This window comes from Podarcis vaucheri (assembly GCF_965113315.1).
Source record: "Podarcis vaucheri genome assembly, chromosome: 3".
Taxonomy (NCBI): Eukaryota; Metazoa; Chordata; class Lepidosauria; order Squamata; family Lacertidae; genus Podarcis; species Podarcis vaucheri.
Genome location: NC_138761.1, coordinates 126,476,771 through 126,491,906, shown reverse-complemented (window position 1 = coordinate 126,491,906; position 15,136 = coordinate 126,476,771). Strand labels below are relative to the sequence as shown.

The 15,136-nt window shown below is 45.0% G+C and overlaps 1 protein-coding gene across 2 annotated transcripts in view; it reads left to right on the top strand.

Annotated features, from left to right (window-relative positions):
• Positions 1–15,136, top strand: part of PELI1 (pellino E3 ubiquitin protein ligase 1) — a 66,032-nt gene that overhangs the window by 16,838 nt on the left and 34,058 nt on the right. Inside the window, exon 1 of one of the 2 annotated variants that reach the window (XM_082215799.1) lies at positions 10,936–11,141. The exons of the other annotated variant lie outside the window; for it this stretch is intronic. Coding sequence (XP_082071925.1) covers positions 11,084–11,141 — 58 coding nt within the window. The 5' untranslated portion in view covers positions 10,936–11,083. Of the gene's footprint in view, positions 1–10,935; positions 11,142–15,136 lie in introns of those variants that run through there. 2 annotated transcript variants of the gene reach the window in all.

The window sequence follows — 15,136 nt, the reverse complement described above, 5'->3', positions numbered from 1 at the left end:
CACATCATTCCCATCTCATTCTGTGTAAATAAAGTCAGTCTTATGCCACTGTGTTAATTACATATGTCATCTCAGGACTGCCTTGTAATATACTAAATCCAAAATCTGAAACTTTCAGGATTTTCATGGCTTTCATGAAAGTGTGAGCTCTGACTGACAGAAAGCTGGATGTGGTTTTAGAGAATAAACTGTTTTGGAAGTATTTTGTCTCTTGTTTGTTTTAAGCAAGATTTCCAATAAATGGTTCTCAGTATTTCAGGCCTTGGTAGCTAAAATGTATGGCATTCTATGACGACTTTCCCCCCTGAAATGTGTGTTTAACAAATCTTGGCATAGACAGTAGTGCTAACATGGAACACATATTGGAATAAGTTTCTGTGCCCATTTCAGAACACTGTGTATACTGTACTTTGTTCATCTTTCAGTATAATTTCAATAAAAGCTAGAAAAGGGGTTTGTATTAATAAAAGCTAATATTATTATTTTTCAAAATCTAGGCTTGAGATGTAGAAAGCATTTGGGCAAACATGCTGCATATCCCAGCCTAATTCAATGAACTCCGCTGTGTACTGGTTATTGGCTGCTGGTTCTTTGGCTGCTAGAACCTGGAAATCCTTAATTGCACAATATGGTTTGCAATTAGGTGTATTGGACCTATGCTTTTATTTTCATTTTATGGTGGAGTTTATTTGTTGGTTCCCCCTAAATAGTTTTCCTCCTTATCAAAAAGGAAGGTTTTTAAAAAACATTTAAAGGAGAATATCTTCTTGCTTGCCTTCCCTTTGATAAAAACGGAGAGATTGGTGGCATGAGGGCTTTGGGGGGTGGCCCTTCGGGGGGTGAATGGGAGAAGATTTAGCTGGCTGCCTCATGCTGAAATGGGAGGTTGAGTACCATGTGAGAATGATGGGAAGTGGTTTTTATTTTTGTAAGCAGCTCAAGCAAATGCACGTCTACAGTGGTACTTCGGGTTACATATGCTTCAGGTTTATTTAATATATTTTTTAAATCTACTACTCCTTAAGGCCCTCCACCGCTGCAGGGAGCCTCAAGGGCCTTGGCTGCTGTGGGGAAGCATGGCGCACCCTCGCCTGCCACGGGGAAGTACAGAGGGACCTCTGCTGCTGCCGTCATAGATATACATATTGTGATATTTAGCTGGTGATATATCGTGATGTTTGTGTCACTTCAGAATGCAGACTAGAAATCCATTATTATGGCTGTTGTTAGGCTACCAGTACCTGCATGCAGCAAACTCACTCTCTATTTTGTAACTGTAATGAGGCATGGAAGTCATATCTTGCTCTCAATTTCTCCTCTCTTCCAGAAATACTGTAGTCTTCAGTTATACAGAGGTTCAAATACCTTAACCTTATGCCTCCAATAAGAAATGCAAACAAATGTACCTCAAAAATATACAGACATTTTTACCCTGTTCAGACCATTTTAGTTACAGTCATTGTCCTAAATAGTGTGGAGTAGAGGACGATCCCTGTGTCGCATGTTAACTCATGAAGTACAAAAGATCTGTGGAAAGTTGAGTGCCCGGGTGGGGAGCCTGGCTAGTACTTGCCTCTGTTCTCCCTCGTATGTTTGCGTACATCTGAATAACATGAAAATCAGAATAGGGGTATAGTATTGTAATGTATTTAAGAAACCTAGAAATTTAATGATACTGGGTTTGTACCAAGGAGCTCAGTATATTGCCTCTGTAATTCAATATGAAGAGAATCTAAACTACTTCTTTGAAAGTAAATTTCTAATGTTCATGGTTGCTGGGAGAACTCTCAAGAACATGCTGGTGGACCTTGTGGAATGTTGACAGGACAGTGAATTGGTGTCTATGACTTTGCTACTTAGCATGCGTTTCAGCATGAATGCCCTCTGCATATTCATAGCCATTGATATTTGCTGGTTGTTGTTATTATTTCTTGAATTTATATACCACCCTATACCTGCAGGTCTCAGGGCGGTTCACAGAATAACATCAGAATATAAAACCATAAAATAGTCAAAATAAAAACAGCAACCCAATAACCCCCCCAACACATTTTAAAAGGGCATAGGATGTCAATCAAATCAACCAAAGGCCTGATTAAAAAGGAATGTTTTTGCCTGGTGCCTAAAGGTGTATAATGAAGGTGCCAGGCGAACTTCCCTGGCAGAGCATTCCTCAGATGGGGAGCCACTGCAGAGAAGGCCCCGTTTTCGTGTTGCCACCCTCTGGACCTCTCGAGGAGGAGGCACACAAAGAAGGGCCTCAGAAGATGATCTCAGGGTCCGGGTAGGTTCATATGGAAAGTCCTTGAGGTGTTGCAGTCCTGAGCTGTTTAAGGCTATATAGGTCAAAACCAACACTTTGAATGGGGCCTGGAAACTAATTGGTAGCCAATGCAGTCAGACCACACCGGAGCCAGACAGTGTAATATACTCAAACCGCCTGGCTCCAGTGAGCAACCTGGCCGCTGAATTCTGCACTAGCTGAAGTTTCTGAACCGTCTTCAGAGGCAGTAATCTAACCCTCTCTTACCACTCTGTTCCAAAGATTCTAAATTTGCAAAAGAGGAGAAAATCACAAGTACAATTAAAACTGAGAAGCTCTTAGTAAGGGTTCTGTCAGACTGAATTACTATTGTGGAAAATGAGACAATATCAACTCACTTATAACAGTTCTACTTAAATATTTAAGACTCCCTGTTGTGCCTTGGTATAATCTTGCCCAGTGGCTGTGTTTGGATGTAACACTAAACCATAGTTTAGCGGTGTGTGAACGAGCCTCTGGCTCCTACATTCCCCCTTCCCTTTTTTCCAGTGATGTGGTCAGGAAGGAGGAGATTAGAAGACTTTCCATTTTCAGCTAACCAGAGTTTGTCATTTCTATGGCCAGTCGCTAGATAACGTGCTGGCATAAGAGTTCTAGAGAGTACGTTTAGTTTTTGAAGTTGTCACCTTTCTCCATCCCATTTCATATGTTGTGCAAGTAGCAGAGATGGGAAGCCGAGGCCCAGACCTTTCACCAGGCATCAGGAATGAGTGAGAGTTGGTGCTTCTGCACAGTCTTGAAGCAGGTGGTGTGTAGGCCTTGCCTCCTGGGCAGTTGCTGAAGGAGGAGCAGGTGATGAAAGCATGGTGGAGTAAGAATTGTGGGGGCTGATTGGATCATTTACACTGCAAGTGATTGCAGGTTGTTTGTTAGAATCTCTCATAAGGTCAAATGTGAAAATAGTCTGGCGCTGGCCATTGTAGGAAGCTTAGACAGAACTAGGCATACTTATGATTATGATTATTTGATTGATTTTATATACCACCCTATACCCAGAGGTCTCAGGACACTCTTTAGCATCCTTATTCTCTTTGCTTTTAGTCCCAACTCAAGTGATCTTGAAAATATGAACTTGTGGTTTGGTCCCTTGGAGGTGCAAAATTTGTGTGCTATCATTTAAGAATAAATTTGCTGCTTTTGTACTGACCCTTTTACAGCCAAATAGTGTTAACATCTCATATTTGTTAGGTTAAAGCTATAAAAGAAACAAGTAGATTTTTCCTGTCTTTGCCTATAAACCTTGAGATCACTAGCTTAAAGTGTTTTTAACTGTTTCTAGAATACTTTCTAGAAAAATTTGTATTATTGATACATTTGTAGCCCTGGACTCCTTTAGGAGAAAGGGTGGGATATACAGTGGTACCTTGGTTTAAGAACAGCTTAGTTTATGAACAACTTGGATTAAGAGCGCTGCAAACCCGGAAGTAGGTGTTTTGGTTTGTGAACTTTGCCTTGGAATAAGAACATGTTTCGCTTCTTGTTGAGTGTGTTCCATTTGCAAATTGAGTCCCCCGCTGCTATGGGAAAGCACACCTTGGTTTAAGAACACTTTGGTTTAAGAACGGACTTCCGGAATGGGTTAAGTTCGTAAACCAAGGTACCACTGTAAACTGAATTATTAGTAATGAAATTAAATTGTTTATTGTTAATTTACACTCATAACCTGGACTACATGCTTAGTTCAACCCTGATGTTTTAAAATGGTGGTCCTACTGGATCAAATTCCCAGCAGGTAAAATCCTAGGGAGCCAGACTAGTGTCCTATCAGGGACTGATAGGAGCTCAAGAGGCAGATGCCTAGTTGCCTGTGGCCTCCATTGGAATATAAGAACTGGGATCAAAGTTGACATTCCATCTTAGACGAATAGCACAGTGAAGCTTGCTGAACTGGTACCTGACTATGTATTGCAAATCATGTAATTTGTTTTCAAGTAATGCTGGTTAGGCTTGTTGAGCAGTGGGTCAGCATTGCAGAGAAGGCAACATAGCAGCCTGTTTTTGTAGTTAGCTAGGTCATAGATGATAGGTTTAAGGAGGTTTTTAAGCTGCTCTGCTGAGAAGGTGAATGCTGCCGGACACCCTGTAACATAACTTCCTAGCAAATGAAACAGATTTGCACTGAGGGTTTAGAAGAGAATAAGAAAGAAGATAGCCAGTGCATGAAAGATCCTCTTGTCAGATTCCTGGATACTTTGGCATTCTTAATGGATATCTAAATTTCCACCTCTCCTTACAAAAAATGCTTGAGGAATACAGTGGTACCTTGGTTCTCAAACTTAATCCGTTCCGGAAGTCTGTTTCAAAACCAAAGCGTTCCAAAACCAAGGTGCGCTTTCCCATAGAAAGTAATGCAAAACGGATTGATCCGTTCCAGACTTTTAAAAACAACCCCCAAAACAGCAATTTAACGTGAAGTTTAACGTGAATCTAACGAGAGCATTGATCCATAAAATGAAAGCAGTAAACTGCAATCTGCCCAGTATCAAAACCTGGCAGTGATCTACCCATTGTCATTGGACGGATGAGGAGCGCATGCGGGGTGCGTGTGTGGAAGGAGGTGGCTAACTGGACGTGGGAGGGGAGAGTTTAAAGGGGGGAGGAAAGGGAAGCAAAAGTTCTCCACCCCCCCAAAGCAGCTCTCCCCCCCCTCAAGCCAGCCCTTCTGGATCCCCCACCCACCCAGCGCCCTTCTTCACCTTCTTCAGGGCTGGCATGAACAGCCCCTGCCACTTGGGCACGTTCTCCTCGGTGAAGAACTCGTACTGCAGCGGCAGCGCCTGCATCCTGCCTGTGCTCTGTGAGGGGAAGTGGCAGCAGTCACTGCTGAGGCCGAGCCACTTGCCATTGATCCAGGACCTGGAGCGGCAGCCTCGGGTGACATCCAGAACCGGAGGGGGGCAGAGGCAGCAGGAGTTGCCGGAGGTGGTTGCTGCTACAGTGGCGGTGGTGGAGGGGGGCAGCATTGGGGGGAGACAGCGACATCCCTTGCCCGCATGCTTGCTGCCCAGCCCAGCCTTCCCTCACTCAGTGCCGGGACTGGCCAGGGACACGGCACCGCCGGGCATCCTTTCCCTCGCCCTGACTGAACGTGGCAAGCAGGGCAGAGGGTGGCAGAAAGGGTGATGAGGGGAAGCTTTGAATTCTCGGTTGGCGCAAGCAGGGGGAGGGGCTGTTCTTCCCTTGCCCTGATGTTTACAACTGCTGGCAAGTGGCACTAAAAACAGAAGTGTGGCACTCAAACAGGAGCATGTTTGGCTTCTGAAAAACGTTTGCAAACCAGAACACTTACTTCCGGGTTTGTGGTGTTTGGGTTCCAAAGCCGTTCAAGAACCAAGGTACCACTATAGAAAAGCTTTGGAGGAGAGTTAAAATAGTATTGGTTTGTTTTGAAAGATTTGTATATTCAAATGGATTTCATTTTTCTTTTGGAAGGCTGTCTTTCAGTTAACAATTCCAGGGTAAGGACATCATGTATTAAAGACTGCCTACCTTTCTGCTGTAAGGGACGCAGGTGGCGCTGTGGGTAAAACCTCAGTGCCTAGGACTTGCCGATTGTATGGTCGGCGGTTCAAATCCCCGCGGTGGGGTGAGCTCCCGTCTTTCGGTCCCAGCTCCTGCCCACCTAGCAGTTCGAAAGCACCCCTAAGTGCAAGTAGATAAATAGGTACCACTTTATAGCGGGAAGGTAAACGGCGTTTCCGTGTGCTGCGCTGGTGCTGGCTCGCCAGAGCAGCTTCATCACGCTGGCCACGTGACCCAGAAGTGTCTCCGGACAGCGCTGGCCCCCGGCCTCTTAAGCGAGATGGGCGCACAACCCTAGAGTCGGACATGACTGGCCCGTACGGGCAGGGGTACCTTTACCTTTACCTTTCTGCTGTAGATGATGATGATGATGATGATGATGAATAATTTTATTATTTGTGCATCAGGAAAAGCTTTCTGACAGTAAGACTCCCTCAGGAGGTTGTGGACTCTCCTTCCTTCCTTTTAAGCAGAGGTTGGATAGCTGTCTGTCATGAATGCTTTAGCTGAGATTCCTCCATTGCAACCCATCTATCTAGGTTGCTTCAGCCACTCTGGGCTCCTTAGTCTCAATGTTGCTCTTCTCAGGGCTGGGCGATAACTGCTTTCCAACATCGTAATGTACCACCAACTAAACACTACAATATGGTGGTATATCACAATGTCGGAAAGGAGCCCAAGTCAAAGCAGCAGCAGATGAGGCAGGTATGCGAACACTCTCTTCATAAGCTTGCCTCATCTGCTGCCTTGGCACCGGCGGGGTGGGGGAGCGAGCAGGCTGCCTTTCCCTCCCCGAGATGGAAGAAGCAGCCCATTCACACCTCCCCCCACCCATCCCCAGGCAGGTGGGACTGGTGAGGCTCAGCTGGGGGTAGGAGGGCTTCTCTGAGCCTTCTTGCCCCCTGGCTGAGCGAGCCCCATGTCCCACTGGTGAGCTGGAGGGACTGGGGGCGGGGAGGTCCTTGTTGAAGCAGAGAGAGGAACAAGCTGGATTGCGCCTTGCCAATCCAGCTTGTTTCTGCCTCTGCAGCAGTATGAGGGCAGACTGTGATGGCAGTTTCACTCAGCAGTGTGTTGCTGGTGAAACCTCCACTGCTTCTGAGTCCCTCTGCCTCCAGGGCTGGCTGCAGCTTGTTTTCCGCTCAGTGCACTGGGCCCTGGGAGCAGAGGGACTCAGGAGGCGGTGGTTTCACCAGCAATGTACCACTGATTGAAGCAGCCATCACAGTCTGCCCCTAATGCTGGTCCTGGGTGATATATGGATATGTTGCCCAGGCCTACTCGCTACTGAGGAGGACCCAGCCAGCAGCCATCACACTTCTTAGCATATTAGAATAGTGTTGCAGTACAAAAACATACCTACCAGATGTGCTCTTGTGGCTCCTCACTGTTTTACAAGGCAGCCATTGGTGCTGACCAAGTTGTTTTTATTTATTCCAGCCATTTTGCAGTTCTAGGACTCTAGGTGAAACGTTTGGTTCCAAACCTTCCTTTGTTCATTTATTTGGCAAGCCTCAGTCACGTGTGGTGGTCTCTGGTAATTTTCTGGTGCCAGGACCAAGATTGTCCCTTTGAAAAACCTCACTGATTTAGCCTGACAGAGAACTAAATTGCTTTTGAATGTAAGTTTCAGAAGACTATCACAGAAAACACACACATTGCATAATACGCCATTCACTGCATGACCTTAACCTCTGCAGTAGGATAGTGCCACATGAAACCTTCCTCTGTGGCTCTCCAGATGCTGTTGGGCTCCCAGCACCCATCAGCCCCTGCCAGCATGGTCAACCACGTGGGATGATGGAAGTTGTAGTCCAGAGGGCTGCAAGCTACACATCCTGGTTGGAGCAGTGTATTCATAATGGACAAGTATAGTAAACATGAAAGTACAATATGGAATAGTGAGTGGCTGCAAAAACGTTTCATATACTAGTGAGCCAGAACCCAGAAACTGGAGCCAAAAGCCCAAATTTTGTCACATCAAATTGCTGTTTACAATAAACTTCATAAATCATGGAAATTTGTATTCTAATCAGACAAATTTTATTTATCAGGCACAGGTGGTAGTCGGCATCATCAGAATCATAAACTTCATTTTGGCGGCTGCTTGCTATCTTACTTGCAAATGGTGCAATATTAGAGCAAATAATGTCCGTTTTGTGTGGGGGTTCTGTTCCTGGCCCCTGCACACATCAGTGGAGCCCCACCCCAGTTAGGGCTCCCCTTTTAGTGATTCTTTCGGGTGACTTGGGTTCAGCGCTGCATGTATGTACAATCGTACGTCATTCAGATGCGCGTTAATCAGTCATTGCCTGTAGTCTTTTGGAATGTATTTGATTTGGAAGTTCAAGCAAAAATAACTGATGTGAGTGTTAGAGTGATTTTACTTACAGGAACACCTTTGAAAGTTTACTCTGCTCCAAGCATGTCTAGTGCATTGGTGCAAGACCATTCAAGGTGGTGTCAGATTTGGCTGCATTTCTTTGTTCTATCAAACACATGAAAATTAAATGCTGATAAGATGGAACAAGCCAAGAATGATGTGGCAAAGTCCTATGGAGAGTAGGGTTGTATGCCTATTTGAAGCTGCAGGTAACTTTCCTTTTGTGAACATGAGTCATGGTTGTAAAACTCCTATTTATTTTATAAATAATAATAATAATAATAATTTATTATTTATACCCCGCCCATCTGGCTGGGCCTCCCCAGCCACTCTGGGCGGCTTCCATAAAAACCAAAAATACAATAAAATATCACACGTTAAAAACTTCCCTGAACAGGGCTGCCTTAAGATGTCTCCTGAATGTCAGGTAGTTGTTTATCGCCTTGACATCTGCTGGAAGGGTGTTCCACAGGGCGGGCGCCACTACCGAGAAGGCCCTCTGCCTGGTTCCCTGTAGCTTTGCTTCTCGCAATGAGGGAACCGCCAGAAGGCCCTCGGCGCTGGACCTCAGCGTCCGGGCAGAATGATGGGGGTGGAGACGCTCCTTCAGGTATACTGGACCGAGGCCGTTTAGGGCTTTAAAGGTCAGCACCAACACTTTGAATTGTGCTCGGAAACGTACTGGGAGCCAATGCAGGTCTTTCAAGACCGGTGTTATATGGTCTCGGCGGCCGCTCCCAGTCACCAGTCTAGCTGCCGCATTCTGGATTAGTTGTAGTTTCCGAGTCACCTTCAAAGGTAGCCCCACGTAGAGTGCATTGCAGTAGTCCAAGCGGGAGATAACCAGAGCATGCACCACTCTCGCGAGACAGTCCGCAGGCAGATAGGGTCTCAGCCTACGTACCAGATGGAGCTGGTAAACAGCTGCCCTGGACACAGATTTGACCTGTGCCTCCATGGACAGCTGTGAGTCCAAAATGACTCCCAGGCTGCGCACCTGGTCCTTCAGGGGCACAGTTACCCCATTCAGGACCAGGGAATCCTCCACACCTGCCCGCCTTCTGTCCCCCAAGAACAGTACTTCTGTCTTGTCAGGATTCAACCTCAATCTGTTAGCCGCCATCCATCCTCCAACCGCCTCCAGACACTCACACAGGACCTTCACCGCCTTCACTGGTTCTGATTTAAAAGAGAGGTAGAGCTGGGTATCATCCGCATACTGATGAACACCCAGCCCAAACCTCCTGATGATCTCTCCCAGCGGCCGCATGTAGATATAGGGGTTTGTGGTGGTGACGGCAGTTGAGAGCAGATCTATGGAAGTGTTTATCAGTTTTTTGTCGTCTTCCTACCTGGTGATAGCAGAGTTTTCATCAGAAGTCTCTGAAAGGTTCCTGGTCAGTGTTGGTTTATCATATGTTGAGATTCCTGCATTTCAGGGGGTTGGACTAGATGACCCTTGGGATCCCTTCCAACTCTACAATTCTGTGATTCTAGTAGCTTTTTTCTCCACTTTTTGTGGGGGGGGGGCTTGACAAATCAGATTATAGCAAGTACACATTTTGCTGTTACCTTGGTTACAGTGTGGCTAACTCACCAGTGCTTCTTCTCTAGTGTCTTGTGAATCTTGTGTGAAACAGAAGCTGCTTAGGTCAAAATAGAGCACTTGCTTCAAGGTCAGCACTGGTTCCTAACTTGGTTCCAAGTGATGATTTTGTCTTAAATTCTTAAGACTTAAAATGTAGGCCTTGCATATTTTGGAGAACTGGACATCTGGAATATAGGGCAAGATGTAGCCCAAACGTCATACTACCAATCTCTGAAAGCAGTTTCAACTTCAAGTATCCTTGGAGACGGCTTCTGAAAGTGATTGGCTCAATGTGTTCCTGGTTTGATACCAAGGGGCACAACTGAGAAACACAGAAGGGCCCTGGAAAAAGGCACACACACCCCCATCTGGACTCACCTTCACACTGGAGAGTGGTATGTCTGCATATACAGTACTGACCATCCCTGCCCTAAGAACATAAAGCAGAAGGAGAGGCAGCTGGATCCGCCAATCTAGTTCAGTGTCTTGTTCTCACATTGGCCACCCAGATGCCCATGGAGAAACCTGCATAGCACTTGCAACGGGTATTCAGAAACATTGCCTTTAGGGGTGGCACCCTCAAGTCAGGTGTTTCTCTCCAAAAGTGGGTGGCCACAGCGTGTGCCTGTTTGCTGGAAGTCGTGTTGTAGCTCTGTTTCAAAACTGCCTGTGCTCGAGGCGTTTCTAACTGCTGCTCTTCTAATACCTCCTGCATGAGAAAGTCACCGATGATGTGGGAGGTGAAGGAAGCTAGTTGGTCTAGTAAATGCTAATTTTAAAAAAGCCCCATAGTGTACCATATATTGGTACAGTTATGTAACACAGGCTGACGAGGAAATAGAACAGTCTCTCTGTCTCCCTCCCTCCAAACCTGACAAGCTGTTGGGAATTCAGTATGTCTTTTCGGGGTGGAGAAGAGTGTATTCCACACCCTCCCTCCACTTCCTTTTCTTCCTTTTGGAGTTTCTAGATTCATTTTGGGAAGGTAAGCAAGATGCTAGCTCTGCCTCCAGCCAATAGGATTGGGCTTCTGCCAAGTGCTTACCTCTTTTGCGTAGCTTGGGCCCAGCCTCCTTTGCAAGTGGCGTGTATAACTCCAGTGACCAGAGTAAAAGAACAGGGAGAGCCAGGCAGGCGCACTCTAGCTTGGGAGCCAGCCGGCCACGTACCTGTGGATTGTGTGGAATTCACACTTCTCTTCCTTTCCCCTCTTTAATTTGAAGAGGTTGGCTTTCTCTCTCTCGTTTCTGCCAGCATACTATTGTGAATGTCTCTCTGTGTGGAGGAGACTGGGCAAACAGCACAAAGAACAGCGAGGCTCGCTGGTAAGTGTCTCAGTCCAAGTCTCTTTCTTGTAATATCTTGTTTCTCTCTCCGGAAGATTTTTATATATATATTTTTTGAATGCACAAAGGATAGCTTAAACATATATTGTAAGATTAGCTAAAAGGTGACCTGACAACAGATACCTGTTTAATGTGTGCGTCTCCCCCCCCCCCTTTCTTGTCTTTACCAGAATAAAATGTTTTGTATGTGGTTGGCTACACAATCCTGGCATGTTCTGAAAAGTAAATCCCATCAAAATCAATAAAATTGGGCCATGGATTCTAAGTGGATTTAGGTTTCGTGATATCTATCTCATTTCTCATGTATGAGTGACATTTCTAGCAGGGGGAAGCAATTTTCTAATGAAATGATTGCATACTGTAAGCTTGTTAGTATTCAGTAGCTTTTGGGGGGGAAAGCATGTTTTAAAAATTGATTACTTTAGAAAAGGGTGCTCTTAAAATGTTTGTAAGAGAATCTGCTGTTACTGGTGAATTGGGAAGTATATAGCAGTTCTTTGTCTAGGCTGGTTATTTCAAAGGAATTTAAAAATGAATAAACATTGATCACAGGGAAACAAAGCAAATTGAGAACCATCATGTTACAGAACCCGTGAGATGTAATTCAGATATTACACCAGGTTCTTTTCTCTCTTTGAAGTTTACATTCCAGATCAAGCCTTGTACTCAGCATTTGAAGCACCCGCCTCTTTTTTATCCCGGAATGAATGTCTGTCTAAATAGAATCATAGAATTGTAGAGTTGGAAGGGACCCACAAGGGTCATCTAGTCCAACCCCCTGCAATGCAATGCCCAACGTGGGGCTCAGGCTAACAAACCTGAGATTAAGAGTCTCATATTCTATCCCAGTTTCTGGTAACTTCCCTTTCTCGACAGAATTGATGACTTTGCCACTGAATCCTTATAGCATTTCAAAAATCTAGGCTAGTGAATGCCTACCTTTGAAATAGGCAGTATTTTGTGGGGGTGGAGTTTGAGAGAAGAGGAGGCGCCAAGATAAGTGGATAGGAAAAACTGAGGAAGAATGGCAGAGGAGTATAAATTTGCTTGCTTTGTTTTAACAGCAGAGGCAGGGTAGCACTGTGTGTGTGTGTCTAAGATGGTTACACTCTTTGGAACTGGAGCTTTGAGTGATTTTACTTAGAGGGGGTTGCAATAACAATTGAGTCATTTTCAGTCATCAACCCTGCTAACAATCATCTCAGAAACCCTTGTGTCACTGCCATAAATGTTATACCTCATTGCTTGTAAGCCGCTCTGAGCCCGGCCTTGGCTGGGGAGGGCGGGGTATAAATAAAAAATTATTATTATTATTATTATTATTATTATTATTATTATTATTATTTGTAAGGCACCCATTTCAGGTAATTAGGTGACAGGAACACAAGAACCACAATCATATTTGCACATGTGTAGAGAGAGGGCAGAATAAAAATCTGGCAGATTTAAAAATCTGGCTTTTGGCTGTGGGGGTTGTAATATATGTTAATAGTGCACAATGTTTGGGTTTGTTAGCTGCCATGACTTTCTTTTGAAAATTGGGCAGGATGTAAGTTGTTGGGTTTTTTTAATTGTTTTAGCACTATGTAGTCATATCATATTCTGTTGAAATATGACTTATTCCTGTGGTACAGTTAGGGAAGTGATCTGATTGATTGGGTTTATTATATTTCTATGGCACTTTTCATTCAAATGAATTTCAAATGAATTTCATTCAAAAGGTAAAGGTCAAGGGACCCCTGACCGTTAGGTCCAGTTGTGGATGACTCTGGGGTTGCGGCGCTCATCTCGCTTTATTGGCCAAGGGAGCTGGCGTACAGCTTCTGGGTCATGTGGCAAACCAGAGCAGCACACGGAAATGCCATTTAGCTCCATAAAGGTAAAGGAGCCCTGACAGTTGAGTCCAGTCGCAAACAACTCTGGGGTTGCAGCGCTCATCTTGCTTTACTGGCCGAGGGAGCTGACATTTGTCCGCAGACAGTTTTTCCGGGTCATGTGGCAGGAGCAGGGACCGAGCAACGGGAGCTCACCCCATTGCGGGGATTTGAACTGCCGACCTTCCAATTGGCAAGCCCTAGGCTCAGTGGTTTAGACCACAGTGCCACCCGTGTCCATAGCTACTGATAAACCCATCTTCCATGAATGTTACCCTTCTTTAAAAGGGTATGCATACACCCCCATATATACACACTAGCACCACGATCCCAGAAATAAAATGTTTTGCATTTACATCCTACTTTTTTCTCCAACGAGCTCAAGGTTCTTGCACTCCTTAATTTATCCTCACAACAGCCCCTGCGAGGCAGGTTAGGCTGAGAGATTGTGGTTGATCACCCAGTGAGTTTAATGGCTGAAGGGGGATTTGAATGTGGTATCTCTGGTCCTAGTCCAGCACTCTAACCGCTACACAACACTGTTAAAAACTCATTGTACATATAGAGATATACATGCCAGCGAGGGTTCCTTTTGCTTTCCATGCCTATATCTGCACACACAGAGCTTTTTCTGACATTTTCTAAGTGGAAGTTCATTGAAGTATGGTAGCGGTGCATGTGGCTAGTGACCAGCATGTGCCAACTTCAAACTGGGGACTCAGGAGTTTCAGTGTAACAAGTCTCATCCCTATTGATGTTTAGTATAGCCTATGCATGTACAGTTGTACCTTGGAAGTCGAACAGAAACCGTTCTGGAAATCCATTCGACTTCCAAAACGTTCAGAAACTAAAGCATAGCTTCTGAGTGGCGGCAGGAAGTTTCTGCAGCCAATTGGAAGCTCGCGGAAGCCCCGCCAGACATTCGGCTTCCAAAAATAGTTCACAAACTATTCCAAACACTTCCACAGTGAAGGCTGAGGGGAGGGATTCATTTAGCTTCTCTGCCATCTCCCTGTTCTCCTTCAATACTTCATTCAGACTTTTACGTTCTAAAAATCCTGTCTCCTTGACAGATTTCCTGCTTTTCATATATTTAAAGGAATATTCACTGATTCCTCACCTTCAGTGATATGCTCCTAAAATTCCTGACTTGGTCATATTATTATCCAACTTACACCCCCCCCCCAGTTTATTATCCTTTTTCAATTTCCCCCTGTTTCACAGGACGACTTCTTTTATTGCTTCATTCACACGGCTATTTAGCCACACTGGCATCCATTTGGACATGTGTGAAACTTTCCTAATCTGAGCCTCTGTTTTAGTGGTTTTAAATAGTGTTATAGACGTGACAAACATAGAAATTAATAAATGCTATGATTTTTGTTATTTGTGGTATGAAGGGAGAATGCAAGCTGCAAATGAATTCCTGGGCTGAGTTATGCAATCCAGCTTGGCTGGCTGAGGGAAGAGCAGACCTGCTAGCACTACAAAATGGTGCTGATGGGCCACAGAAGGGTCATTCGGCCTGGGGAGTGAGATGTCACAAGGGTTGCCCAGGGTACCTGTGTGCTTGAGAGGGACAGGAAAAGGGGAGTGTTGAAACAGGGGCTTCTGGGCAGAAGGAGGAGGAAGTAAGGCTGAGATCCATCTTGGAGGAGGAGATGAAAGGTTGCCTGCAATGCCATGGGTCATGCTGTGAGCTCTGGACTACCTCCATGCAGACTGAAGGTGTAAATAGGTGAATAAACCATATTTATTAAGGCACGACAGTCTCCGCCGTGTCTTCTATTCTCTAAAGGGACACAGATCCTGTGTGTGTGCCTGTGACTCCATGCGCTCTTGCCACCACTTGGCAAAGAGAGGGGCAGGCACCAGGGTTTCGTAACAATAGTTTCTGAACATCTTAAAAATATATTATCTTCCTAACTTTCTCCTTCAACTTGCTTTAAATTAAAACTCTCATATATTCCCTCCCAAAACTAAATGTGTTGATGTGTTTTCCAGACAGCTTCCCACTCTTTACATTCTTTTTTTTTTGTTATTTCTAAGTGGGTAAACAACAATTACATCACCATAACATGGGTCTGGATACCACTCAGT